General features: G+C 44.0%; 1 protein-coding gene across 2 annotated transcripts in view; it reads left to right on the forward strand.

Annotated features, from left to right (window-relative positions):
• AMD1 (adenosylmethionine decarboxylase 1) overlaps window positions 1–27,472 on the forward strand; it is an 83,564-nt gene that overhangs the window by 18,469 nt on the left and 37,623 nt on the right. For both annotated transcript variants that reach the window (XM_085612132.1, XM_085612133.1), the window contains exons 3-4: window positions 13,530–13,656; window positions 17,540–17,642. In XM_085612132.1, the coding sequence (XP_085468258.1) occupies window positions 13,530–13,656; window positions 17,540–17,642 (230 nt within the window). The remainder of the gene's footprint in view (window positions 1–13,529; window positions 13,657–17,539; window positions 17,643–27,472) is intronic.

Raw genomic sequence — 27,472 nt, forward strand, 5'->3', positions numbered from 1 at the left:
AAACTATGGCACTATTAGTCTGTATTTGACAAGTGTGGCACACCTGAAGCCTTCAACTAGAGTGCTGATGTTTTAAATTTAGAAGTGTAGCTAGCACACTGGAACACCTTGTTGATGAAATCAAAGCTGTAAAACAAAGCATTTCCTGCAGAGTATACAGCAGTAAATGAAGAGGTTTATTTGTTACAGAAATTACGGTTAATTCTCTCAAAAGCTAAAGTGAGGTCACATTTTCTGAGTTCTCAAATACCATCTTCCTCCATTCCAGTAAAACAGTATAATATGCAGAGTGAATCTTTCTTCCCAAATAAGCAGCATTCTGTTCACTCCTTAGTAATCAACTGCATGATCACCACTGAGGTCTAATGAACTACTAGAACACTAATATCGAGTATTCAAACAAAAGTAAAGTATTCTTTAACACATTTTTTGTTGCAATAGGAGCAGTTGAATTTAAAGCTTTTCCTGAAGAACAGGCTAGAAGTAAATAAGCATTGAACTGTTAGTGCAGGCATGAAATAAGAGGGTTAAAATGCGAGGTATGGGTTTTTAGGGATTTAAGGCATAATGTATTAAAGGGCTACACATTTGAGAAATGTACATGCCTACGGTGTCCCCTTTCCATCTCTGCTCGGTCTACCTTCAGTCTCTTCACTATGCCCTAATTTAACAATAATTGTTTTCACTGAAGAAAAGGTTAAAGTGACATAGGTGTTGAAATAAGGTAAAAACCAGTGTTTAAAAAACAAAGCACCCCAAGTTCACCTACTATAATTTACTGACCTAACTATAATTTTCACCTCTGCCATGCATTGCTTATGACCTCATATTACATCTTGCCATGATATGTTAAATGACATCACTGATAACCTATCAAATGAACTCCGCTATAACACGATATCATATAAATAGGGCTGGTTTTATGGTATTTATTTTTTTGCCATTTCAGTCTATTTCGCCATATTTATTTTTTGCACATTTTATCTGCATTCATCCAGATTTATTTTTGGTGTTGTGGAAAAACTAAGCTGAAATTAGTATGTTCACATTTATTTAACCGATAAATATGCACTCATGCTTGAATGTTTGCCAGGTTTCCGTGCTGTAACCACCCGCAGAAGATAAATCGGCGGACTAATATGAAAATATGCAATTTTCAGTATCAACCATGTGCATATCTACTACTGTTAAAGCCTCTTTACTGAAATTTCTTTTTTAACCCCCTTATCTATCAATCTATACATCTATTGGCCTGGCAGTCATGGAAGGCAGTATTTAGAATTACTCAAAGCAAGCCAATTCCCGTTTTTATCCACATTAAAAAATAGACAAGATAATTAATTTTCTGTCTGTATTGTTAAGTAAAAATCTGTAAACGGAACACGGGGAGCCTTGCATATAAAGCATAGTTAATGAGTACACATTTAGGTTGAACCACGGAAATAGTGTAAACCCTGGTGAGAATTGTAATCCTACATTTTAAGTTCTCTGCTCAGTTTACAATCACAAGTTTGGGTTGGAAGAAGTACTTAAAGGCTGAGCGTACAATAGCAAAATGCACTTTTAAAAGGGGGCATTAATGAGGCCCAAGGGCAATTGGAAGTTAATCTGTTAAGTCACATTTCTTTCCTTGCAAGCTTTTGATGCCCTGTTTTGTTTAATACTCAGTCCAGATTTTTATTGGCTGCTTACACTTTGGGTGGTGGTTATGCAGTGTTTTCCGTATGATGGAATTTGACATATTGAGATGTTGACTGATTACAAATACGTATTTTGGTGTTACTATGGAACTCTGTATTAAACTACAGTGATCGGGTGGAAGAGGGTTTATGTAACATTTGAATGAGATGGCAGTTGTATTCTCCCTTCCTCAGTTAACAAGGCTGAAGGGGGGATTTTATTGAGGTAGTTCTTTACCGTTCCTAATGCATGCAGTTAGGGCACCATTGCTGATCTTACATTAGTTTGACACCTTGTGTCCAGGAGTGGGTGTTAGAAATATTCACATGTTTTTTTTCTGTTAAAGCTGGAGATTCCTGGAGCCAGTTGGAAAAATAAGGCTCAACCGATGCTCTCCTGTACTGTAGATGTGATACTGCATAGTGTGGACCACAGAAACCAAGCAGTAATATAGTGTAAGCTTTTCTACTTAATGGCCCACACAGAATTCAAGATGACTGGCCCTTACCTGTAACTATTGCACACTACACATTGCTGGGTTATCAGCATTCTAAATCTGTTTTGCTGCTGCGGAATGGATATTCTCTCTAGTATAGACACAGAACACAAGAACTCTCATAAGAGTTCAAAGTTTGATTCTGCAGAGCCCACCAGTGCTGATTTTTCTGCAGAGGAATGTATAATTTCAAACTATGTTAACCCTTAGTCAGACTGCTAAAAGATCAAGAGATAGATGTTTGGCACTGAATGAGTATGCTGAAAGATAATAAAGCACGACGGTGATTACTCAGCCCCAATGAATAAACATGGAATATGATTCCCAATGTGCATGTGAACATTGAATAAAGCAAATGTCTGTCTTAAGCTTTCAACCCAGAGTTGCTGAAATGATTATCAAATCTCGGGAATGAACTCTATCCCGGTCATCACATGCAATAGTCCTCAAGTTGAACGCAGATGCCTACTATCCAGAGGAGCTGCTAAATTACCCACCCTGGTCTCCTGACAAGGATTTTAATTCCACCAGTTTAGGGACGTCTGCTGCTATTCCTTCAAGTAGCTTTGTCCACTGCACCATGCAAGAAATTGAAAATGTTTGACTAGGCTGTAAAGTATAAGCAATTATACATGTTGGTGCAGAGCAGATTAATGTAGCAGTGTGGCTTTTGAGTAGTTTAAGGGCATTACCAGAAAGCAGGAGACAGTCCACTGGATACTAAACTGGTATGTATGGTGGCTAGCTTTCTGCAATGTAGGAAATGTCCATTTTTTTGTGGTATACCCCATATTTCTGTCCAATATTTACTGGCTTTAGGACTCTGTGCACTTTAACCCTGCTTACCAGTAGTAGAGTGCCTGTATCCCCCTTCTAAAATGGTCAAATTGACAGACTCCTAATTGACATAAGTAACTTGGCTAGATCTCCCTAATATATGGTTCAAAACTATTCATGGACTAGAAGTTTAAATGCCAATAGTGGACTGCACAGCCGATTGTTACACCAGTGGTAGTGCAAACATGGCTTCCAGCTTACCATTGTAGTAAAGGTGTAAAAACTGTAGTACGATCTCTCAAAATAAACTCATTTAACAAGTCAAAATCTCCCTTTTCACTATTAACCCCTAGTCTTACCCGTGTAGACCTTGTGGGCCACCTGGCAGGGTGTATGGTATTTAAGTGTCATGTAGAAATTTAATGATAAGTCCTTTGTGAATAGTACCCAAATGCTATATTTGTATGTGGCAAGCGTAGCTGTCTTTGTAAAAAAAAAAGAGGACAGATTAAAATCCTAATACTGTAATCTCTGGAATCTAAAAAAGAAATGATGATAATCCCATTTAATGGTCAGATTCTTAATAAATATTAAGGAACATAGCTTTTATAAAGTTACCCTTTGCTGTCTAAACTGTCAGAAGCCTATTGAGCATGATCCTCTACCAGCTGTGCTTTTGGCACTTTTTTAATGTAAAAATTCATATCCCTGGTTCTCCTTATTGAATTATTGGCATTGTGGAGTCATTTTGCTATGAAAGTTTACTGTTTTCTAATTCAGTTTGGGATTTTTATTGGTTTGGATTTCGACTTCATCACTTTTTCTACTGCATAAATACTTTACACATTAGTGTAAGTTTCTGCTCTGTGCCATTGCTGCTGGGTGTAGAGCTCAGGTAGTGACTTAGCAGGTTCATCTTGACAAGGGTTGTGATTTTTCCTTGAGGTGGGTAATCACCTACCACAATTAATAATCTAGTTGCTTGCGCACAAGTTAACTGGTAAGCATAGCATATACCTGTAAGGTAAGTCTTGGCCGCCTAATAAGACAATGAAACACTTGTCTGTGCCCCATGCAAGACTGTCCTGTAAGACATGGTGCATGACCTGTAACATGGAATTTAAATACTGCTTTGTCTCACCAGTCATCCTTTAAAAAATTAAAAATACTTTTTATTGAGTACAAATGCCATTAACATTCTGAAAGTTTAGGAACACATTTGACAGTATTCATGCTTCCGAGTACATCTGGTTCACCTATTAAAATTATGACTATTACATTCTGTTTCATCGTATTTGGATTGTACCAGTTCCATTCTCTTAATACTCAACTTTAGTCCATTGATGACCCACTTGGGGTTGGGCACAAATATTCCCTCTAAGTGTTCCACTTGCCCCATATTCTTTCCCATGTTTTGGGGCATCCCCTAAGCATATATACGCCACCCTCTCAGCCACCATTGCCCTATTCATGTCTCCTCGCAATTCTTGATATGTCGGTGCAGGTTGAGCCCTTCAATGTTTGGCTGTTATGTTTTGCCAACACCATACCTAATGTTGCCCAATCCTGACCCGCATGGTTGAGATCTATTTTTACCCCTTCTGCCAACGGTCCCCCACCGTTGAAATTCCGATTGAATCCCAGTGTTTAAATCCCGCATTGGTACCTAGCCTGCCCAATTGCTGAGTTTCCCAGAGCTGAGTCATTTGTGTTATCTGTTTGTCCTACCCCAGCTGTTTGAGTGCCTTGTGCCAAATTTGTATTGTGTGCTGTGGGGCCCATTAGTGATGTCTTCCGACTTTTATTATATAGATGCCTCATGACTCCTCCCTCCCCTAAACTATTCCTGTCTGCACAGAATGCTGGGTCTGCTTGTAGGGCGTGGAGCCAGGGATTTACTACAATCAGCTGTGAGGCCCAATAGTACATTTGTATATTTGGAAGGGCGATTCCTCCATCGTAACAACCCTTTACTAATTTCTTCTTGGCGATTCGGGCCGGTATGCCATCCCAAAGCAGGGTGTTCACTTCTGTCCCAGTTGCCCTAAAATAAGACGTGGGGACCTGGAATGGGGTGTTTTGAAGGGCATATAGGAATCTGCGGAGTTCCATCTTAAAGTGCTGCCCTCCCGAGCAACGTCAGTGGTAGGGAGCGCCAGTGTCTTTGCGTAGTCAAGCCGGCTGTAATTTGTATAGTGCATCCCCATGGCAGCTGTGGTGGACCGTGTAGGATGTAGAGGATTGATTTGGCCCAATTCGTATATCCGGAGAATTTGCCCTATGCTTAACAGATGTCCAAGAGGCTGGCAATGAAGCGTCTCGGGAGGCTACATATAGTATATCGGCATACAGGGAGATACGGTCCTCCCACCCCTCTGCCCATTTGAGGCCTTGAATGATAGAACCATTATCAGCCGTCATAAGGTGAAACCCTAACACCAGAGCAAATAAAAGTGGTGATGGGGGCAACCCTGACGTGTGCCACGTCCAAAGGTGAAAGTTTGCTGAGATGTGTCCATTTACTTCTACATGTGCTAAGGGTTTCGTATAAAGCAGCTGAACCCATGCGCAGAATTTAGGGCCGAAGCCCATTTCAAAAATGCAAACAAGGGCCACTCCACATGTCAAAAGCCATATGAGCGTCTAAAGATAGGATAGCTGCTGGTTCTTGGATTGTAGGAGTACGAGCGAGTGCGCTGTGCAGACGTCGCAACCAGTCATCCCTGATCATTAAATGAATTTTAGTGGCTCAGCTGTCAGTATGGGATTCGAAATAGGTAGCTGTTTGATCCTGCCTCTGAAAGCTGGGTAACTATTGCCAAAGGTGCCAGATAATGGTCTTTCAGCTGGCACTCTTTAGTTACGTCTACTGTATAGACCCACTAATCCTTCTTTCTTTACATGAACAATTCATGAAAGTTATTAGGTTTGAATGTTTATCTCCCTTTGTGACGAAAGCAATTGCTGCCCATTTTGGAGGGAATTAATTATGCCAAGTCATGAAGGCGAACATGAAATTTTAAAGCCAAAGCAACAAACTCGCCCAACTGCTGTGATAAGAAAAGGTCCTACCAGTAAAAAAATTCTCTGATTAAGGTATGTTGTGGTACTCACCTGGGCACAGTTTTCGCTGAAACCTCATGAAAGACTAAATCTGAAACCATATTCACAGCTGCTTTTGTTGTAGGCTGGAGGACTGAGTGGCTGGTTGTCTGGAAAAGTCATTGACTGCAGAGTTGGGCAATGTCAACGAATACCCTGCTTCCCCATCAATTTTGCCTACTCTAGATACCATTTTACTCAAGTTTTTACAACCATTTATATTGTGTCAGTTGTGTCCTGAACCATTCCGGTCTGTAAATCACTCCCCATTACCCCCCCCCCCCCTTCTCGTGACCCCTAATTTATATACAAGCAAAGGAAAACCCACTCCCTGTGTAGTCTTTCATAACTATGCTTTAATATTTCTGGGTTTTTATAGTTTTTTTTTTTTTCTGTGCTCACTTGCATTAAATGTGGACTTTGCCTTAGTGAGCCACTATTCTACCACAAAGTATTAGACTTTTTTGCATACTGTTTTTGTGGTAACTGAATTGAGCCTGAAAGAACACCTTTGGGAAAATGTGCATGCAAGAGTTGGTCAAGTATACTCTATTATCCCAATGAAAACATTTGCAGTTATTGAACTTGCGTGGTTTGCAACATTTTTTGACGAGTGCACTTTGTTCTCTGCTAGTTGATTGCTACATAATGAGGATTAATGTTGCACACACCTACTTTATGGACTTTTAGGTTGAACCCTGACTATCCTTCCCACCACTCAAGACTTTATCCTCTGCTCCTAATGCTGCATGTCCCTGTTTTTGAGTGCCTCCATTCCCTCATTGATTCCCCACATAAGCAGCAGTCCTACCTCATGACTTCGATGCTATCAAACGGAAGCATCAGTTTGAGTGGTTCTAGACTTGTCATTCTTTTGACACCATTGATCACGTATTGATATTACTGATGTACCAAAGATTGAGCTGGTGTGCACTAGAATTCTTTTCATGCATTCAAGGCGAGAAAGGCCAGCTAGTGCCTAAAATTCGAAGATTCAACTGGGTAGTTCTGAGACTGGACCCTGCACATGAACGACAAGTGCTTGTGGAAAATACTAACACATGGTGCATCTTCATAGCTGCAATTTGGCTTTCTCCTTTGTCGCCTCTGGATAACCATAAGTTGCAGCGTGAATCTTTCTGGATTCACTATGCTGTGCATTATTCCGCGGTCTGGTGTTTGGGTCCGGAATCGTAGTCTTTCTTTTGTCTTTTTTTTTTTTGTAGCCCAGGTGGGCGTCTACGTCCCACCATTTGGTGTACTTCTCGTGACGTCGGCATGCCTCCTGCGGAAGTCCCACCTAAGGGCGCCATCTTCAGATTCTTCTTTCCGCCGTTGGGTCTGGATCGTCACCGAGAAGCTCCAGAGTTTTTTAACGAAGAAAGAGCATGAGTTTCATCGAAGGAAAATTAAAGGAGACTACAGACAGGAAGAACATCAAGCCGGGACGACGAAGGAGGAAAACCTCGATCTTCGACGTCCAACGGAGAATGCGCACTCAGGGACACTGAGCGCAGGAATGGACAAAACACCTTTTAAATTCTGCCGTAACTGCCACCACAAATACGCGCAGAAGGACCAACATCCGGTCTGCAACCTTTGCCTGCCAGTCGACCACGAGAGCAAAGACTGCAACCCCTGCTCCGCCTTCACACCGAAAACACTCAAGGTGAGAGAGAGGCAGAGGAGAGCCAACTACAACATGGAAGGCAAGGGTAAGGCCCCATCTCTGTACGACCTGGGCGCCTCCACCGACGAAGACCACGTCGCCGAGGGACCTGATGACTTCATGGTTGCAGAGACCGATAAGAAGACGTCTGACAAGGTAGTTGAGACGTCGAGCACAAAAACCCAGAAGGGGCCCAGAAAAACAGACTGACACTCAAACCAGAGTCTTTGTCCCCGAAGGGAACACCGGCGCCGAAAATTTCGACGACCGCGAGTGGATCAAAGGACGAAAGGCCCAGCGGATCCTTAAAGAAGGACTCCCCGGTGCCGAAGGCCGCCGAAAAACAAAGTTCGTTGAAACAGGCCCACGAGGTTGGGCCTTCGACGACGGACAAGGTCGCGTCGACGCAAGCTCCGTCGAAGGCCAGCGCTCGCCGCCGAACATGCCTCCGACATGGAGAAAGGCTCGAGGCGGAGATGGAGAGCATCCTTCAGAGGATGCAGTTCGACGAGAAGATTAAGAAATTCACAATCCCAATGAAACTGACGGTTATAGTCTAGGTCAAAGAGCAGGACGAGTTCGACGCCGAAGAGCAGTCAAACTCCAGAAGAAGAGGAAGATTATCTCTACTATGAGGGAGAAGAGGAGGAGGAACAGCAATCTAACTACAGCTCGGCGCAGTCGACGACGCAAGACCTGGAATGGCAAGACCTCGACGCCGAAAATCCAGAAGAGCCTGTGGAGACTTATCCTTTGAGGCCTTCACCGCCAGATGATATTGGGGCTTACAACATGGCCGTAAAGAGCGCGGCTGCAGCTTTTGGCATGAAACTAGAGGAGGAAAAACCGAAAGCGGACTTTTTACTCGAGACACTGCTCCCCATCCAAACTAGGAGCCAGTTCCTCCCCATGCTTGTCATGAACCAGGGGAAGGAGGCGTTCAAGAGCCCTGCAACATGCAGATCCATCACACCCAGAACTGAGAAAAAATAAACACTCCTCCCAGGACCCTCCATACATCCAGGGATCTGTCACAGCAGACTCAATTATCGCATCTACAGCCAGAAAAAGGGCCAATGTTCCGGCAACCTCTGGACCACCTCCTGACAAGGGAGCAGAAGGATGGACCTCACTGGCAGAAAAATAGAGAACGCGGCAATGCACTTGCGCATGGCAAACTCCTATGCACTACTGAACAGGCACCAGTACCAACATTGGGACGAAATGGGGGACCTAATCAAACATCTCCCCGAGCAATACCAACAAAGAGCTACGCATCTAGTGGAAGAGGGGAAGAATATAGCAAATTCATGCCTTAAAACAGCGTTGGACGTGGCAGAGACATCAAGCAGACTGATGGCAATAGGAATCACTGAAAGGAGACTGGCCTGGCTCAGAATTTCAGGATTCAAGCAAGAGGTACAGAACATCCTGAACACCCCTTTCAACGGAGAAACGCTGTTCGGGGCACCAGTCGATGAGAAACTCACCCAACTCAAAAAAGAGAATGAGACTGCGAGGTCCATGAGGGCCCTGCAGTTCAGAGGGATGAGAAGAGGTACCCCGACACGGAGACCTTATGGAAGGGGAGGAAACCAGCCGGGAACGTCACATCAAACATTCCAGCAAGGCGAGGGTCACTGACAACAGGGGCAGCAGAAACAGACCTGGCAGTACCAGCCTCGGGGCCAGTCCTTTCGCAGTAGGGGGAACGGACGAGGCCAAAGAAGAGGGGGAGACCAACCCGCCTCAGTGACTTCGCACGGAGGAGGGTGCTCACCCACAACATCCCTCCAAGGGTAGAGCACAAAGGAACCAACAAAAGAGGGTTACACGAACCAAACGCCTACGAGCATGCAACACCGGTGGGCGGCAGACTCAGATGTTTCCTCCAAGAATGGAGAAAAATAACAGACAAATGGATACTCAACATCATACAGTACGGATACTGCATAGAGTTGGAAAGGAGACTCCCCCCCCCCCCCCCCCCACCCCCCAACAACAACCAAAGAGAAGGGAACACTCAGGACAAGAGCTAGCACAACTCGTAGAGGAAGCACTACAGCTACTCAAAGGAGGCCATAGAACCAGTAACAAGGGAGTGTACTCAAAACTACTTCCTGATACCAAAGGTGGACGAAACACTAAGACCCATCCTGGATCTACGATTCCTAAACAAGTACGTAAGGACGCAAAAATTCAAAATGACATCCCTACAAGAATTACTCCCACAAATGAGAGACGGAGACTTCATGTCCACCATGGATCTCAAAGATGCCTACCTGCACATCCCAATGAACAGGCAGCACAAGAATCTGTTACGGTTCACCATCAACAAGGATCCCTACCAGTTCACAACCTTGGCATTCGGTCTAAAGTCCGCACCAAGGGTTTTCACCAAATGCCTTGCAGCAGTAGCAGCGTACCTGCGGAGGGAAGGAATTCATGTGTATCCTTACCTCGACGACTGGCTAATAAAGGCAAGTTCACGCGAAAAATGCGAGGAACACGCACAGCGTGTCACAAGGACACTAACAAAGCTGGGGTTCTCAATACACTGGGGCTAATCATCAATGGAACCAGAACAAGTGAAGATCTTCCTGGGGCGCAGATCAACACCGTAAAGAAAACTATGATGCCCAGCGAGAAGAGGACACTAGCCCTGCTGAAGGAGACGCGCCTCTACCAGAAGGGGCGAGCTCTGACAGTGAGAACAGCGAGCGAGATCATGGGGATGATTGCGTCATGCATTCACTTAGTTCCCAATGTACGCCTACACATTAGACCATTCCAGGAATGGCTGCAACAGCAATGGTCACAAGCAAACGGAATTTGGGAGGATCTAGTGGTTGTAACGCACGCAGTGCAAGAAGAGATGGCATGGTGGAACAGGGAGAACATAACAATAGGGAAGCCCTTAACACCACCAAGCCCAACAGTGACCACCACAGACGCATCCCAGATAGGATGGGGAGCACATATGAACATGCTCACAGTGAGGGGTCTGTGGACTCCAGCAGATGCGGTCAGACACATCAACTATCTGGAATTAAAGACCGTACTGCTAGCTCTGAAGGCCTTCCAGAAAAAACTGTACATCCAAAGGGTGTTGATACAAACAGACAATACTACAACTATGTTCTACATAAACAAGCAGGGAGGGACACAATCGTTCCCCCTGTCCAACCTGGCACAGGAAATTTTGAGATGGGCCATCACGCTCAAAATAGACCTGCTGGCCATACACCTACCGGGGAAGGACAATGTAGAAGCAGATTGGCTCAGCAGGCAGACTTCAGCATCCCACGAGTGGGAACTCAATGGGCAGGAAACGCAAAAACTATTCAAGAGGTGGGGCACACCGACAATAGACCTGTTTGCAACACACCTTAATGCAAAATGCCAAAACTTCGCATCCAGACAACCAGGAAAACTATCCCAGGGGAATACCCTATGGATAAGTTGGTCAAGAACATTTGCCTATGCTTTTCCACCGATACCACCGATACTCGGGGTACTCAAGTGCAGGACCAGCAACATGACGCTGATCCTAGTGGGACCACTGTGGCCAAGACAGACATGGTACTCCTCATTAGTGGAAATGGCACAGGGGCCACCGCACAAGTTCACAAAAAGAAAAGACTTGCACTCCATGCAGAACAGAAGTTCTACGCCCAGAGCGCCTCTGCCTAGCGGCATGGCTCCTGAAGACATGGAGTTTGCACACCTTAAGCTACCCCAAAGCACTATGCGAGTGCTCCGGGAGTGCTCCGGGAGGCAAGGAGACCGACCACACAGAAATGCTATGGGGAAAAATGGAAGCGGTTCATACTGGTGCAGAAAAAATAAACTGTAAAATAAGTTGACAAGGGAATCAACGGCGCTTAGATACCTCACGCATCTACTAAAAGCCAAGCTAAGTTCGTCTTCGCGAAGAGTCCACCTAGTGGCGATTGTGGCCTACACACGAGGTGAGACTGGAGAAAGTTTCTTGACGTCACGAGTAGTAAAGAGATTCCTGGAAGGGGCAAAAAGGATAGCGCCACCAAAGAGGATTCCGCCGATGGCATGGAACCTCAACATAGTCCTGACGGAACTTATGAAGGCGCCCTTTGAGCCCATCCACAAGGCCTCACTACAAATGCTGTGAGCGAACTGCAAGCGTTAAAGCTGCAAGAGCCCTACGTCCAAATACACAAGGACCGAGTCGTAATGAGGACTGACCCACACTTCATGCCTAAGGTCGTGTCAACATTCCATATGAACCAAACTATTCAAATACCTAGTTTCTTTCAAAACCCAGTCACAAGCGCAGAGAGGGCACTACACACTCTAGACGCTAGAAGAGCTGTGATGAACTACATCGAGTGAACAAAGGAGCACAGGAAAACCAAGCAGTTTTTTGTGTCCTTTGCAACCAGCTTCCTGGGTAGACCAGTAACCAAAAGCACCATCGCGCGATGGATCGCACTAACGATACAATTCTGCCACAAACAGGCAGGGCAAGAGCTAACGGAGGGGGCACGGGCCCACTCCACAAGAAAGAAGGGAGCAACAATTGCTTTTCTGGCAAACACTCCCATCCAAGACATATGCCTGGCGGCAACATGGGCTCCAGTGCATTCGTTCACTAAGCACTACTGCGTGGATATACAAATGAACAAGGAAGCACAAGTAGGGCAAAGGGTGCTTCAACATATATTCAACGACCAACGCTCATCTTCCACCCAGCCGCCACAAAGATGTCAAACCGCTACAAAGTCTATGCACAGCATAGTGAATCCAGAAAGGTTCACGCTGTAAAACTAATAGTTTCTTAGCTGTTGGTGTAGTTTTGCAGCTTGAAGATCTTTCTGGATTCACTAGCGAACCCACCCACCTCCGCCAGAAAGATGAGGCAGGAGAGGAAGGTGGAAGGACAGAGTAAAAGAACAAAGAATACTGAAAGTGGATACATTGAAAAAGGAAAATACTAAACGCCTAGGGTTAAAAAAAAAGGGGGGGGAAAAACCATAAGATGGCGCCCCAAGGTGGGACTTCCGCAGGAAGCATGCTGATGTCACGAGGTACACCAAATGGTGCGACGTCGACGCCCACCTGGGCTACAAAAAAAGACAAAAGAAAGACTAGGATTCCGGATCCAACCACCAGACCGCGGAATAATGCACAGCATAGTGAATCCAGAAAGATCTTCAAGCTGCAAAACTACACCGACAGGTAAACTATTCGCTATGTTTCAGCAATCTGTTGTGCACCCTCTGGCCACTACCCAAGTTCTCTCATGGCCCATCCTTGGACATATGCTGTAAAACTGCATATCAAGACTTGAGTAACGGGTAGCGTACCCTTAGCTTTTGAAAATGGGTGTTTTATGCCTACTCTTCACTCATTATCTGCCCCAATCCTTGGTGTTTACCTTCAACAGTCCAAGAATCTTCTGCGTGGAAGTTACTATAGCACCTCTGGCAAATTGTTGAAAAACTGTTCTGATATCCTTCAGCAGTGAGCAGTGTTCAAATCATGTGGTCATGTTTATTAGCTGGGCAAGAAAATGGGGGGCTGTTGAGGTGACAGCCTGATTTCTATGTTAATTTAGAACGAAGATGAAGTACCAAAAAGGCTTACCAGTGTAAACATCGGGGTTTACTTCTGTGTATTTTTGTGTTCAATCCCATAAAGTGTTAAAGAAAACGATGAAGACATTCATCAAATTGTACAATTATACACTACAATACTTTAACGTTGCATTTGTTTTGGCATATTCTGTTCTGTATTTTAATATTTGCCTGTTCGTTTTGTTTGCAGTGAGAGTAGCATGTTTGTCTCCAAGAGACGTTTCATTTTGAAGACATGTGGTACCACCCTCTTACTGCAAGCACTGGTCCCTTTGTTAGAGCTCGCTAGGGAGTACTGTGGTTTCGATGGCATACAGGTAGGTTATGCACATGAATGTGCACTTTTTAATCTCATTATATATTGGCGGAAGTTTTAAGTGCATTGTCCTATTTCTATTGCTGTGCCTGAATAAAAAGCAAAAAATTCAGGGTTGTCTTGTGTCCTTCATGCTTCTGTTTATCTGATATACCGGTACTATTTTGTAACACATTCTAACTTGAAAATATGTAATCGGCCTTTCCAGCCGCAATGTACCACAAAAATGTCAAATTTCATTTAAAAACTGAAAATTGTTAAAATGTGCATAATTTCATGCAAAAAAGTGCAAAAGAACTGGTATCAATTGCCATGATTCTTTTTTTTTTTTTGCGAGTTTTTGACACTGTTTCTGTCGCGACCTTCAGAGACTAGCATTAGTTGTGGAGTCTCTCTGCAGTAGCCAGGCTAAAAAATAGTTGAGTGTATATCAAATTAAGTCTTCAATAAGGACATTCACAAATGTTTGTGCATTGTTGTATCCGCGTTGGTTAGCTTGAATGAGAGAGGCCTTCATTAGTGCACAAATTGTTCTCTTTGCACAGACTTTGACAACAGTCTTTATTTGCTTTGGCAGCTTTATACTGCAAAGTGTTCCTTTGGCACAGAAGGGCCCTCTGAGACATTATGCTTTAATATCACTGTCAGAGGTTTAAGTCAAGTGGATATTTGGAATCTAAATGTTCAGTCTGTAGCCTACATTTACCCATCAAGCCACAATCACCCAAGGAAATGAGAATAGATGCCTCCCACATCTGGTAGAATTCTGCCTTTCTGTAGCACACCCTGGGATATATTCCCCCAAAAGTTCTATATAGAGATTTTTAAAGAAAATGTCTCTCCTACATTAACCGTACTTCAACTCTGCATACTGCATAACTGTATTGTCTGGTTGTCCCATATCAAACAGGTTTTGGCACTTTTTCGAAATCTGAGTGGAAGGTTATCTTCTGAGATCATAGAAAAACCTCCAAAGCTGCTCTCTCGTGATGTAAATTCCTGTGAAGAAACAAACTACAAAGTAGTCCACTGCCCTCTTCTGCAAGTTACCATTTTAGTTAGCTTAGAGATTTTGAAGCTCACAGCTTCTCTTGACTGCTTTTTCTTAGGTGCTAGGCTTATTGTAGATTTGTGCAGGTATTCTTGGATCCAAGATCCTATCCGAGGCTCCATGCAGGCCCTCGTGTGGAACCACCTTTTGGAGGATCTCACATGCTTGTGTAAGCCACTAAAGAAAGTATATGGACCAACCAAGAAAGCTAAAGAATGGATTGTGTGTGAAGTATGTCCCACTAGTGTTTTGGCTTTGGGGCCGTTCAGATTCTTAGGACTGATAGAAGACCTCCATTTTCAACTCGGTGATCTCTGGCTCTGAAATCAATCCTGGTTGACTCAGTAATGGTCTGTATAGAACAATAGGGACGGACCCTAAGGGAGAATCCAAATTCACTGCATCAAGACCAGAGAATAGGGGGAAACCCATTGGGTTTTAAAAGAACCCTTACCCACTAACCTAGTTGGTGGCATGCTTAATCATCGGGTTCCCATCTAGGGTGCAGAGTGCATCTTAGGTGTGCTTCGCTTGAATACAGCGAAGCTGGTGTTTTTTTAGGTCTCGCCTGACCCAGCGCATGCGCTGGTCTGGCGAGGCTTTTTTGTCAGGGCTCAAAGTGCTACCATGGCCAGCCTAGAGCTACAGTGCATGTGTGCGGGTGCCGCGCTTGATCGCAATCACTTTCGCGACCGCTTTGATCTCCGTGAGCCAATGCTTGTTTATTTCTGTTTATTACTTCTATGTAGTAATGGTGGCACCCGTGCTTTAGCTTAAATATCTTAGGCTAAAGTCAGGTGCTGAGATTGCTACAAAAGTAAAGAAATAGACGATTCTTTACTGTTGAAGCAATCTCGGCACCCGACTTTAGCTTAAGATGTTTAAGCTAAAGCACAGGTGCCTCCATTACTACAGAGCAGTAATAAACAAACATGCATTGGCATATCCAATAGGTCTCGCTTTTGGGACCTTATAAGTATTTAGTTATGCAACTGTTGCATGGCTAAATACTTATAAGGTCCCATGGGCGAGACCTATTGGCTATGCCAATGCTTGTTGTGATAGATGTGAATTCAGTGTGATGGTTTAAAATGGTCTCTAGGATCCTCCTTCAAGCTTGTAGTATTTTATTGTTAAGGTCCTGGGAAAAGATTTTTTAAAAAGGCGGATATCAGGTCTGAATTGGTCTAGAATATCCTTGTGATGGTCTACATGTTTCAGCTCTTGTACCGTAGGTTGATGGGCTTTCTTCAGGACCAGGACTTGGTTTGATCTCTGGGTTCCCACGTCGCAGGACCACAGCAGGTACCCACGCAGGCGGCCAACCTTGATGCATGTGACTACAGGTCCCGCCCCCCCTCTGGGATCCATGCTGATAATGAGCAATTGCCCTGGTATGTAGTTCTTTGGTGAAAGTATGGGATCACCCCCACTTTCACAGTACACCTTAGTGTGTGCACTGATCTCACGTGGCCTTTTTTGACCTCAAACCACTTCCTGGTCCTGAAGAAAGCCTATGCAGTGAATTTGGATCCCTCCCCCCCCCCCCCCCCCCCCCCCCAAGGTCTGTCCCTATTTTGTATTTTCTGGGGAATAGGACGTACTCCCTTTTTTTCCTCGCTCTTTTGCTAGTTGGTCTATATAGACCATACAAAGGAAGTATATTGCATCAGAGCATGGGGCAGTCGGCGACAGGGATGTTTTTGGAACCTCCATTGTTTCACTCGCTTAGAGCTGGAAAAGAGGCTGTTTGTCAACAATTCATCTGCCTGTAGAACAAAATTACAAAGCAGACATTCTAAACAGGGTGCTGAATAGTGTTGAAAAGGGTAAGGACATGATGGAGTTTTGGTAAGTCTATTAGCCACATCGGGGAACAAGTTACTTCGGCTTTATTTACTAGTTTCCAGAACCTAGCTTTCTGAAGATGCTATGTTTTCCTATAGTTACTGTGATCTCCAAAAGAACTCAGTCTTGATGCAGAATTTAAAATAACCCATTTATCGTAAGACCACTATTTTGGAGGCTCGTGTGCAGACAGTACCTCCTTTCTGAAGTTCCAATGCAAGTTTTACCACCTCAATCTGCCATTGTTGTGTTGGGTAAAGTGGCCATTATGTGGCACTGCAATCTGTGCATATTAATTTAAGAACGTCAAGAAGATGCTTCGAATTGAGTTGAAGATTTTGTATTTGTTGTAGTTAGAAAGGATACCACATTGTGAGGCGCAGCTATTACCATTTACAATTAGAACCCTTACTTTTGATTACTTTTTGGCTCAGCCTTCCTTAAATGCAAACCCAGGTCAGGAAGTCTGCATTTTTGGAAAGGACTAATCTGGTTTTCGTTTTGTCCTCCGTTTCGATTGCTGCAGCAATCTGCGAATGTAGTTTACAGGAAAATTGACATTTATAGCGGTTACGTCTGCTAGGGTAAAATATAGGCTTTTAATCAAATTTACTTCGAGATAAGCATAGTTAAAAAATTGATTGTCTATATAAATCAGGCAGCACACTTTTCTTCTTTTTTTTTTTTATAACCTGTAGGTTCTTCTCAAATAGCATGTTCAGTATTAAGTATAAAGGTCCCATGGACATAAATAATGCTTTGCAGTAATGACTGTCACACATTCACATATTTCCATTCACCGCCAGCTGAGGAACTGCTTCTGATAAAGGTATCTGAAGATTGTTACCTTTGCTGCTCAGTATAGGAATGGTGTCATTAAACTGGTGTATATATTGAAATCTGTGATCATAGGTGTATAGATAAATACCTTATTTACATTCTACTATTTTGTAGTTTTTGTTTCATGAAGATTTTTTTTTTTTAGAACTTCTTTTATTCCCGTAAGAATTTCATGAAGCCATCACATCAAGAGTACCCACACAGAAATTTCCAGGAGGAAATAGAATTCCTTAATGAAATTTTTCCAAGTAAGTTAAATACGTATTTTGTCAATATTAGTCTTCTGTTTTATTTTGTAAATACTTTAATGCGCCACACATGGTTTATTCATATTTGGCTTGGTAAGTTGAAATAGCAGATGATTCTCGTTTGTTATGGGCTTTAGTAGCAGTCTGTTGCCAATAGTCTTAATGTATGTTTGCATTTTGGTACCATAACGAGGTCGTTTTGTGGGTGTGACTAAGATGCTTCACTTTAACTGTATTCCGGTGCTGTAATGGTTTTTGGGTGTATGTAGTTCGAGGTTATTACTGATTTGGGTGCATGCCATTGTAGACGATGGGTAAGTCTTAAAACGTCAATGATTGAGTATGGTGTCTTGTTGAGGGCGAAAGTATCACTTTAATTTTTTCCTTAAACTTTTATTTCACAAAAGTATAAAGAGTACAAAGAAAACAGAAAAAGCAATTATCTTGTCATACAGTTGTAGCAGTGTATTGGTGCATTGTACGCACAATTTAGTCAGCCCAGAACATTTTGTTCTCTATTACTTAAGGCTTTATCGTTACATAGGTTTTTTTAGTCCAGGACACATTGCTAATGGATGGGCCATCACTATGCTCACCCCTACATGGCTCATGTCTTTTAAAATATGTCCTTGAGAGGCATACATCCTTGGGTCTACAGGTTTGTGGTTGCATCAGTGGATGTGCCCAGTGTATCATTACACATCACCATGTTAATCCATTAATCAGTCGATGGTTCAATGATTCAGTCTCAATTCATGGCGGCTCTCCCTTTTGCCGGCAATAGCACCATTCTAGTAAACCGTCTGACTTTGCAGGGAAGCGATTTATCATATCCTAACAGCAACATTGTCTGGTCAAGTTCAATGTGGGTTCCTGTCATCTTCTAGGAATTGTGCCACACCACCCCGAAATTGTAATTCAGTTGACGGGCTTATCCAAGATACAATGAAGGTCTGCACAATAAGGAAATCTGATCAGGTGTGGTCTATTCTGTTGCCTTTCCAACATGATGTAAATCCTATGCAAATAATTAAAATGCAACAGTTTGCTTATAATTCAGACAATCTGTCTACAGCTGAATCCCCATTTATCCTTTTGTCAGGCCCTTCCTCCATTCCTGACTCCCAGGCTACCCTTCCCCGTATCAGTCCAACCTCTTTGCTGTCCGATGGCATAGTGAATAGTTGGACTAATGGCTTAAAGCTAAATGGTTCCTCCAGAAACCGGGCATGCATTCACCAACAGTGGCTTTAATTGTAAATGTATCCAGAGGGTGGTTTTGCAGCCCTCTTTGAATGACTAGTTGGTAAGAAACTTCTCATTCATATATAAATGTTGCACAGGAGTTATCGCCGCTCCAATTAAGGCACGGATTGCCTTGGATTCTGCTGTGCAGCGAAGCATAAGATTGTTGGGTACGGGCAACACAGGTGCATACACGCAAGGAAACCCTGATTGGGCACATGGGTTTTTTCTATGCTAAACCAGTAGATGCGACCATACCCACTAGACCTTGAGTTTTTGCTTCAGGAGGGACTTGAGTGTTCCGGTCTGCTCCTTTTTTGGCATGAAATGAATTACCTATCTGGGTGATGAAGTGCATGGCGTAGTAGGCCTCGCCATACAAATATTTCTCCAAGTCTGGCACTTCAAAGCAGCTTCTGTCGTATTGGAGTGTTTGTATGTACCAACGTGTTTTTGCGTTAGCTAGCCAAGCTAAGCTTTGTCAAAAGGGTTTTATTTAAGTTTATTCGTGGAATTAGAATTTTGGAAAATAAGTGCAGAAACTTGGGGGACCATCATTTCACAGTATCACTTTAAATCAGACAATCTGAGTTATTTGGTGGATCATTTTAGTGGTATGTTGTCGTGGAGTGATATATTATCCAATATAGTACCATTGAGCTCTGTTGGATGTGTGCGTTCTGACTAGTGTTTTCTGTTAGGGGTTTTGATTGTTAACTTATGGTTAGTGTTCAGAATTCAGTGATCACCATCTATATGAAATGCTGGAGCTGTGCTGGATGTGTTTTTCCAGTGATCTGAGTGGTCTTGTTTGATGTTTCCTAACCTAGGTGTGTTACGTGTGTAGCAACATCAGTGTCTGTCCTCTGCATGGCTCTGTACTTTTGTGCACCCTTGCCCAGTGTGTGCTTTTGTTTGTGGTATTGGACTAGCTTTCTCACTGTCCGAAATGGGTGTTACCTACCCCAAAACAAGTGGCGAATAGTTTGGAATAACTATTGATCAGTGTCCATCTTTTAAGACACAAATGGTTGTTTCGAAATGTGTAATCATTCTGAGAACCATTAGGAAAATTCAACCTTTATGAAATTGAATGCCATGAATACGGTTATGGTCACCATTATTGGCGGCATACTGGATTATGCTAACAGCATATATCTTGTCCTCTGAGTATGAACTAAAGACTACAGTTCTGAATCCCTCAGAACGCATATCACAGCTTATCTAAAGAGCCTTCATTGACTACCAATTAAACGGATTATATTTCAAACTTGCTGCTTAACTTTTATGGTATGGAAGGGAACTGCAACTGCCCCAGGCTTAAGAGACTGTATATTTAGGTACTGTCCAGGCCAGACTCTCCATTCTGCTTCTATTAAGCATTTGGTGATTCCAAGATGCAAGAAAATCAGAATGGGATGGAGTTTCACAGTACCTGCTCCTATGGAATGGCCTTCCAGTAGAATCACTTTTTTCTGAACTGGTCCTATTTAGAAAGGTGTTAACATGGCTCTTTAAGCAGGTTTTTGACAACTAGGCACTGTCCTGCTCATACTCTCATGTTACTCTTTTGTTGCTATAGTTCCAAAAAACCTTTGGATGTTCGTTGTGCCTTATAAATACTTCCTAAACATAACATGCTTCCCTAGTGTTAGGGACAGAAGGGGGATAGTTTCATAGTGAGAAAGATGTTTGCATGTCTCCTGCTTGGCTTAGCCATACAGCTCAATCCAAGCTGTAAAAATAATTTCTTGCTTTTTCCCCTAAAAAAGGGTAGTCATTCACATGCGTGACAACCCTTAAAAGCTAAAACTATGACTAATGCCAAATGATTGCAACAGTGGCAACAAATGTCAATGACGAGAAGACCATGCAAGCCACGGTTAAAGCGCCCGGTCCTGACGGGCTACCAGCTGAATACTACAAGGCATATCAGCCAGCCTTAGCTCCGCAGCTGCTCATACCACAGCTTGCAGGAAGCATCCATATTACCGGAGACACTTTGGGAATCCTTGCTAGTCTCGCTGCCTAAGCCAGATAAGAATACATAATAGGCTCGTAATGGCTGTTAGTATTACTAAATACGGGTAAAAAAATACTAGCCAAAATAATAGCAAGCTGGCTGGCCCCAATAGTGCTGCACCTAGTGCATGCAGATCAAAGCTGGTTTTTAACCAGCCCGTTGTACGCCACTGAACAGGAGATGCTTTTTTAGAGTAGCTCACTACTCGAGGGAGTGCTGGACACTCGGGCTGTCTAGTGCTTGACCTCGAAGCTGTTTGATACGTTGGAATGGGAATTCCTATTCGCTGCATTATGCAAATATGACGTGGGTGCCAACTTACTTAGTCTGGTGAAACTGCTATATACTCAGCCTACTGCTAGTCAAGATAGGCCCATATATCAGTCCATCCCAATCTAGTGTGGCACGCGACAAGGCTGCCCGCTCTCCCTGCTGTTCTCACTGGCTATTGAGCCACTAGCCGAGTCTCTGCGTAAGACAAAACACTGGGGCATCCCCCTGGGAAACTGCATACATGCAGTCTCCCTAGATGCTGATGACCTGCTAATATTAATATATCTCCGGGTATTAGGAAACCATGCAAAACAATAGTGCTGTCAGAGTTCGCCCCCGTATCGAGGCTCCGAGTAAACTGGGGGAAGTCATGCCCGTACTCCTTCGCTGAGTCATCTCCTGATCCGATGATGCTGATCAACAATACACTGGCAGCAGGCAGCATTCTGGCATCTCGGAATTCGAATCTACCGAGACCCGTAGTACCTCTTGGAGGGAATCCTCATATGTGCTATGTCAACTGTCAAATCGCAGATGACATTCTGGCGCACCCTTCCACTGACCATTACGGGCCGAATTGCTCTCCTGAATATGGTAGTTCTCCCAAGACTACTTTACCAACTTGCCCCTATGTCAAGCCCACGCTTTTTCGTATGTTCGAACGTGATATGAGGCAGTTCATATGGCATGACACACGCAGCAGGGTAGCGGTGGCTAAACTGTAACTACCAACTAGCCGTGGATGTCTAGCCGTAATTAATATGAAGCATTACTACTTGGCTGCGCAGCTGCAGTGGGTAGCCTGATGGGGTTTATCTCCACCTTGCAGACACTGCTATGCGGCAAGCAGGCTACACCCACTGCTACATCTTAACAGTATTCGACCCTGGAAGGACGGGCAGCACCTACTCAGCTGTTGGTGAGTGGCCTATACCGGTTTCCTTTGTAGTCCAGAATTACAAATACTGTCACACCGTACGCACCCTCCCAGCCCCTGCTAGGCACGCCCAGAAAGTATCAAGCAATAGCTGTGGTAGAGCTCTGCCAGTGTATTGAGGCGGGAACCCAAACACTAGGGGACCTGTATCACGATAAGCAGCTACTTATGTTTGATATGCTCGCCAAAGAATACAGTCTTGCATGGCCATTTCTTACTTCACGTCGCACTGACGCGCACACTGCAGACATAGTGGGGTGACATAACACAAGAACCAATGGTGCACTTTACAATTCAGTATTTGTATGTACTGGCAATGGGGCGACACCTCACAAGATTGATAGCAGAATCACTACGGACATGCAGCGCTCCCACTGATATCACTTAGGACCTGCTGGGACACAGGTCTGCCGTGGCACCAGACGAGAGTGGGAGGCTATCCTAGAAGGACGCACACATCCCTTGGAATGCCAGATTCCGTCTTATTCAATACTTAATAAAACAGAGCCTACATGACACCAGCTAAAATGAACCAATACTTTAGCCATAATGACGCCCATTGCCCCAGAGGTGGACTGGTGGGAGGTCATCTACCTATGCTATGAGCATGCACTGCATTAGCCCCTTATTAGGAAACACTCACAAAGCTCTTAGCTTAGTGTACTGGTGGTAGAGAAGACACTATAGGACTGTGCGTTGCCACTGACAGCAGCATGTGAGTCAATGCTAACAGACTTCTGCAGCTCGGGCATTCGGGAAAGCAGGAGACCCCCCCCCCCCCCCGGGACAGATGAGTAATTTAGGCATCATGAGACTGGGATTAAAGCCCAGCAAGCCTGCAAGTCCCCAAGCACTGTGCACCTCATGTACATACCCAAGTTAAAACAACATTCAAACAGTAGTGGTGGGCTTCATACAATTTCCAATATGCAATCCATGTACAGCTGGGGAGGGGGATGCGTTTAGATGGGTGGCGTTGCAATGCAGCTGGCATTGCAATGCAGCTGGCATTCTGTTTTTCTAATATGTTGACTCAAGGGGATGCTACTCTTATGATTTTTTTTTGTTGAAAATATCAATATTCTGTTATATTTGACGCTCAAAAGCTTCGCATAAACAAACTGATTATGTCATGTTTGTATGAGAACATTTGCCTTGTATATTTTTCTATCACTGTCAACATACATTCGATTGCCAATGGTGCCTGTCTAAGTATGTGAAAAGTTAAAAATTAAAAAAATCAAACATTGAAACAAAAAACAGAGGAGCATATGCCTCCTTTGCGAAGAGGCAGCTCTACTCCCAGTGGATGAGTTTTTAGCAGGATTTCTGTCCCCCTTACTACCTAAGGCAGATTATCACCAACTTCGCAAAACATAGTTGGCCAGTGCTTAAATTACCAGCCAAATTTGCATCCCGCCCATGTCATTGCAAGACCTTTTGGCAGGCATCTATCCTGCCAGGAGACTGATCTGAATCACCGCAAATCACTCTGCCTTCAACCTGCATGCAAGTCCGGGCCTATATTTTGCATCTGAAAAAATTCTTGCAGTGCAGCATGTAATTGAAGTGGAATTCTTTCAACTCGTACTATTCCTTTATAGTCTAACTTGGACACCGGGATTGAATAAAATTGAGGCAGGTGCTTCTTAATATTGCCACCAACAAGGGGAGGCTTTAGGACGTAATGCGACAACTCCCAGACTAATACAGGAAAACTGCAAACCAGTCATACAGGAAGGCAAGACCATTACATAGGGGCGGAAAGGGGGAGGGGGGTGTAAGCCTTGGCCTAAAAGATTCTGCCCAGAAGAGGCCTGCGGAGGGTAGAGACCTGCAGGCTGATCTGATGCAGCAGTCTTATCTGCCAGTCTCAAGATTAATTAATAAATGGTTGCATGAAAGCAGCAAAGGGAAACCTTCCTACAATCAAGTTTCTAGATCTAGCACCATGGCTGATCACAAAGTTCAGGCATTCACTTGTTGTTCCATACTGCAGACGAATCTTAGCACAGTCGTTCACTTGTTTCACCATAAACTAGAACAAAGTCCTGGGCACACGTTCTGAGTATTGGGTTCGGGGTTACAACCCACAGATTTAGTACTTCCTGTGAAAGAAATGTGTAGGTCTACACCAGAAAATTCTTGTGTTCAATTTTTATCACGTTCTTGGAATAGGTTAAGAAAGAAAACCAGCCGACACGTGTTTAGTCACATGGGATTTAACCCGTGACTCTTCAGGGCTGTGAGGAGAGAAAGTACTGTGCGATAAATCGCTCGACCTGTGATACTTCCAACCCGGTCTTAACACGAGTTACTTCGTAAATTGGCAGGTATGGTGCAAATGATAATATGGTGAAAGGGGAGGATGGGTAATCACTACCCCGAATATTCAGTGTTCCAGAGCAGTAAGTGGACGGGTAAGTCAGTCTTTTATGCGGTCCCGTAGGTACGGGACAGGCGGTCGTTGAATCTCTCGTTTTCTGGTTGTGGAAGGAGACTACAACCGGAAAACGAGACGGATTCTCCCATTTCACCATATCGTTTGCACCATACCTGCCAATTTATGAAGTAACCCGTGTTCAGACCGGGTTGGAAGTATCACCGGTCACAGCCCTGAAGAGTCACGGGTTAAATCCCATGTGACAAAACACGTGTCGGCTGGTTTTCTTTCTTTACCTATTCTAAGAACGTGATAAAAATTGAACACAAGAATTTTCTGGTGTAGACCTAAACATTTCTTTCACAGGAAGTACTAAATCTGTGGGTTGTGACCCCAAACCCAATACTCTGAACGTGTGCACAGGACTTGGTTCCAGTTTTAGTGTGGATCTCAGGGGTTTTTGCTTGGGTTTGTTTCCTCTGACCTGGCAGCACCGTAAATACTGCACTGTATCCGGTACTCTACGGCGAATTTGCTTGAGCGCCATTTCTTCCTGTCCTAATCAAAACCCTTCACAGAACCAATACATATTGTTTCACCACAAAGACTGATAGTGCCAGGTGGAAATGCTAGTTTGGAATGCAGGAATGAGCTCGTAGCCACTCTAGTGGCAGACTTGCCAAATCCTGACATCTACTTCAGCTAACAAAAGGTCTCCATTATGCATTGGTTAGAGTAGCCTGTTAGCCATTGCTTAATAATAGAATAAACTGTTACTTTTCTTACACTGGGTATGCGTGCTCCATCCCTAAAAGTCCCCATTGAGGACATTCCCACTAGTATTCCATTCACCTTTATCATGGGAGCATAGCAAGCTGCTGAGCCAACTGCCACCCCCATTTGAGCCAATCCATAAGTTGCAGTTGATGTACCTCTGCTTTAAGATGGTGCTCTTTCAATCCTTGCCATCCACAAAATGTGAATGCCAAATTGAAGTTTGATTGTAAACTCTAGTCCGCTTTACCAAACAGTGTGGATTAATCCTAAGTTCATACATAATGCCCTTTCAGATCTCCATCGCAACAAGCTAGTGCTGCTTGTTCTTTCTCAATCAACATTCCAGCGGAATGAACCCTGCACAGTCTTGATGTTTGATTTCAGATTCTTTGGATGGCCAAGCACTTCTGTAACCTGCACTATGTATTCTAAGGGCATTCTGATTCAGGGGCCTTACGTGCTTTCTTGGCCATCCAATTACTTTATTTAGCACTTCATTCCTCTGGTGATGTTGACATGCTGTGATTTGTATACGATGCTTAGGCACTCTATAGAGCATAGTTTAAAGGGTGTTTGTAGTTTGGACTATGTGACATGTTTGAGAATTGAAATTGATGTACTGTATGCATAGTGCACCAATTGTCACTGCACAGAAGTTTTGGGGAGGTGGAGACAGCGAGAATTGATGCAGTCACATGTGATCGTGTACAGCATCGAATGCCGAACCTGGTGCCGATCTGCTTGGGTCCACTAGGGTAGGTTAGTGATCATATTAAAATGGCGTTGGATAATAAAGCAGTGCTGCTGGTCTTATTGGATCTGAAAGCATCCTTCGCGGTCTCATCATATTGATTTTCCGACAGAGGCCGGTTTGCAGGGACAGGCACTTGTTAGCATTCTCGATCAGCGCACCCAGACAATCAATGTGGGTCCCTTCTGCTCCCAAACGCTGAGCTTACTAAGGGGGTGCCCCAGGGCTCTTGTTTGAGTTCTACCTTGTTTAATATCTGTGGCCCCCACCTGGCCAAAATCGTGAGGGAGTAAGGTTTTATTCCATTTTGTTACGCTGATGCGCGACTACTCCTGTCCTTTGATAAGAACAGTTAGTTGATCAGTGTTTTGCTATGGGCTTGTTAGCCATATCAGCCTGGATGACGGAACACTTTCTCCAGCTGAATGCGGCCAAGACTGAAATCCTGCTGTTTGGCTCGGCTCAAGCATCCTGGTCCCCTAAGTGGTGACCTGCGGTGTTAGGCCCTGCCCCCTCTCCTTCTACGGTGACAAAAAATCTAGGGGTCCATTTGGATGTATTGCGATCGCTGAGGGATCAAATGACTACTGTACGGACCTGCTACCATACCATGAGCATGCTGCGCAGTGTGTTCCAGTGGCTGCCTTTTTCTGGTCGTAGAACTCTGATCCAGGCTTTGATCATTGGTCGGTTGGATTATTGTAATGCTCTACTGGCATCTGCTAACTAATCCCTTCTGACCAGATTACAGATTGTACAGAATGTTGCTGCATACCTGTCTCTAAAAAAGCTGCCTCGCACCTCCTCTGGGCCATGGCTACAACTACTCCACTGGCTCCGTATCGGTCAAAGCATTAAATTCAAGCTTTGCTGCCATGCCCATAAAACACTTTATGGTACAAGCCCCAGCTACCTGTCAGACAAGTTTAAAGTGTACTGCCTCACCAGTCTACTCGGATCGGAAGGTAAAGGGCTGCTAGGGGTCCCCAGCTACAGGAAAATACGAACAGGCGGCAAAACTTTTGCCTACCTTGCCCCGAACTATTGGAACACCTTGCCGGAGGACTTGTGCAAATGTCCTAGTCTTTTTTTGCTTCAGGAAACTCCTGAAGACAGAATTATTCCGGGACTGATCTGTGCCTGTTATATTTCATATCGGTACCCTACTATAGGTCCAGGGAACATCGTACACTTTCCCTACATCAGCACCTGTTATTTCATATGAACGAGCCTTATAAGGACATAACTCCAAATAAGGACAATGCCTTATATGGACATTACACCTTATAAGGACTGTAGCCTTTTATTGACTAAACCTTTCACCTAGTTCCATGCAGAGGGTGGGTTTCTCCCAATCAATATTGCTAATACGTCATCCTTAGCACATACGAATAATTGAGTACACTCCAGGAGGTACACTTCACCTCTCCCATCGATACAC

This window comes from Triturus cristatus, chromosome 6 (genome assembly GCF_964204655.1).
Source record: "Triturus cristatus chromosome 6, aTriCri1.1, whole genome shotgun sequence".
NCBI lineage: Eukaryota > Metazoa > Chordata > Amphibia > Caudata > Salamandridae > Triturus > Triturus cristatus.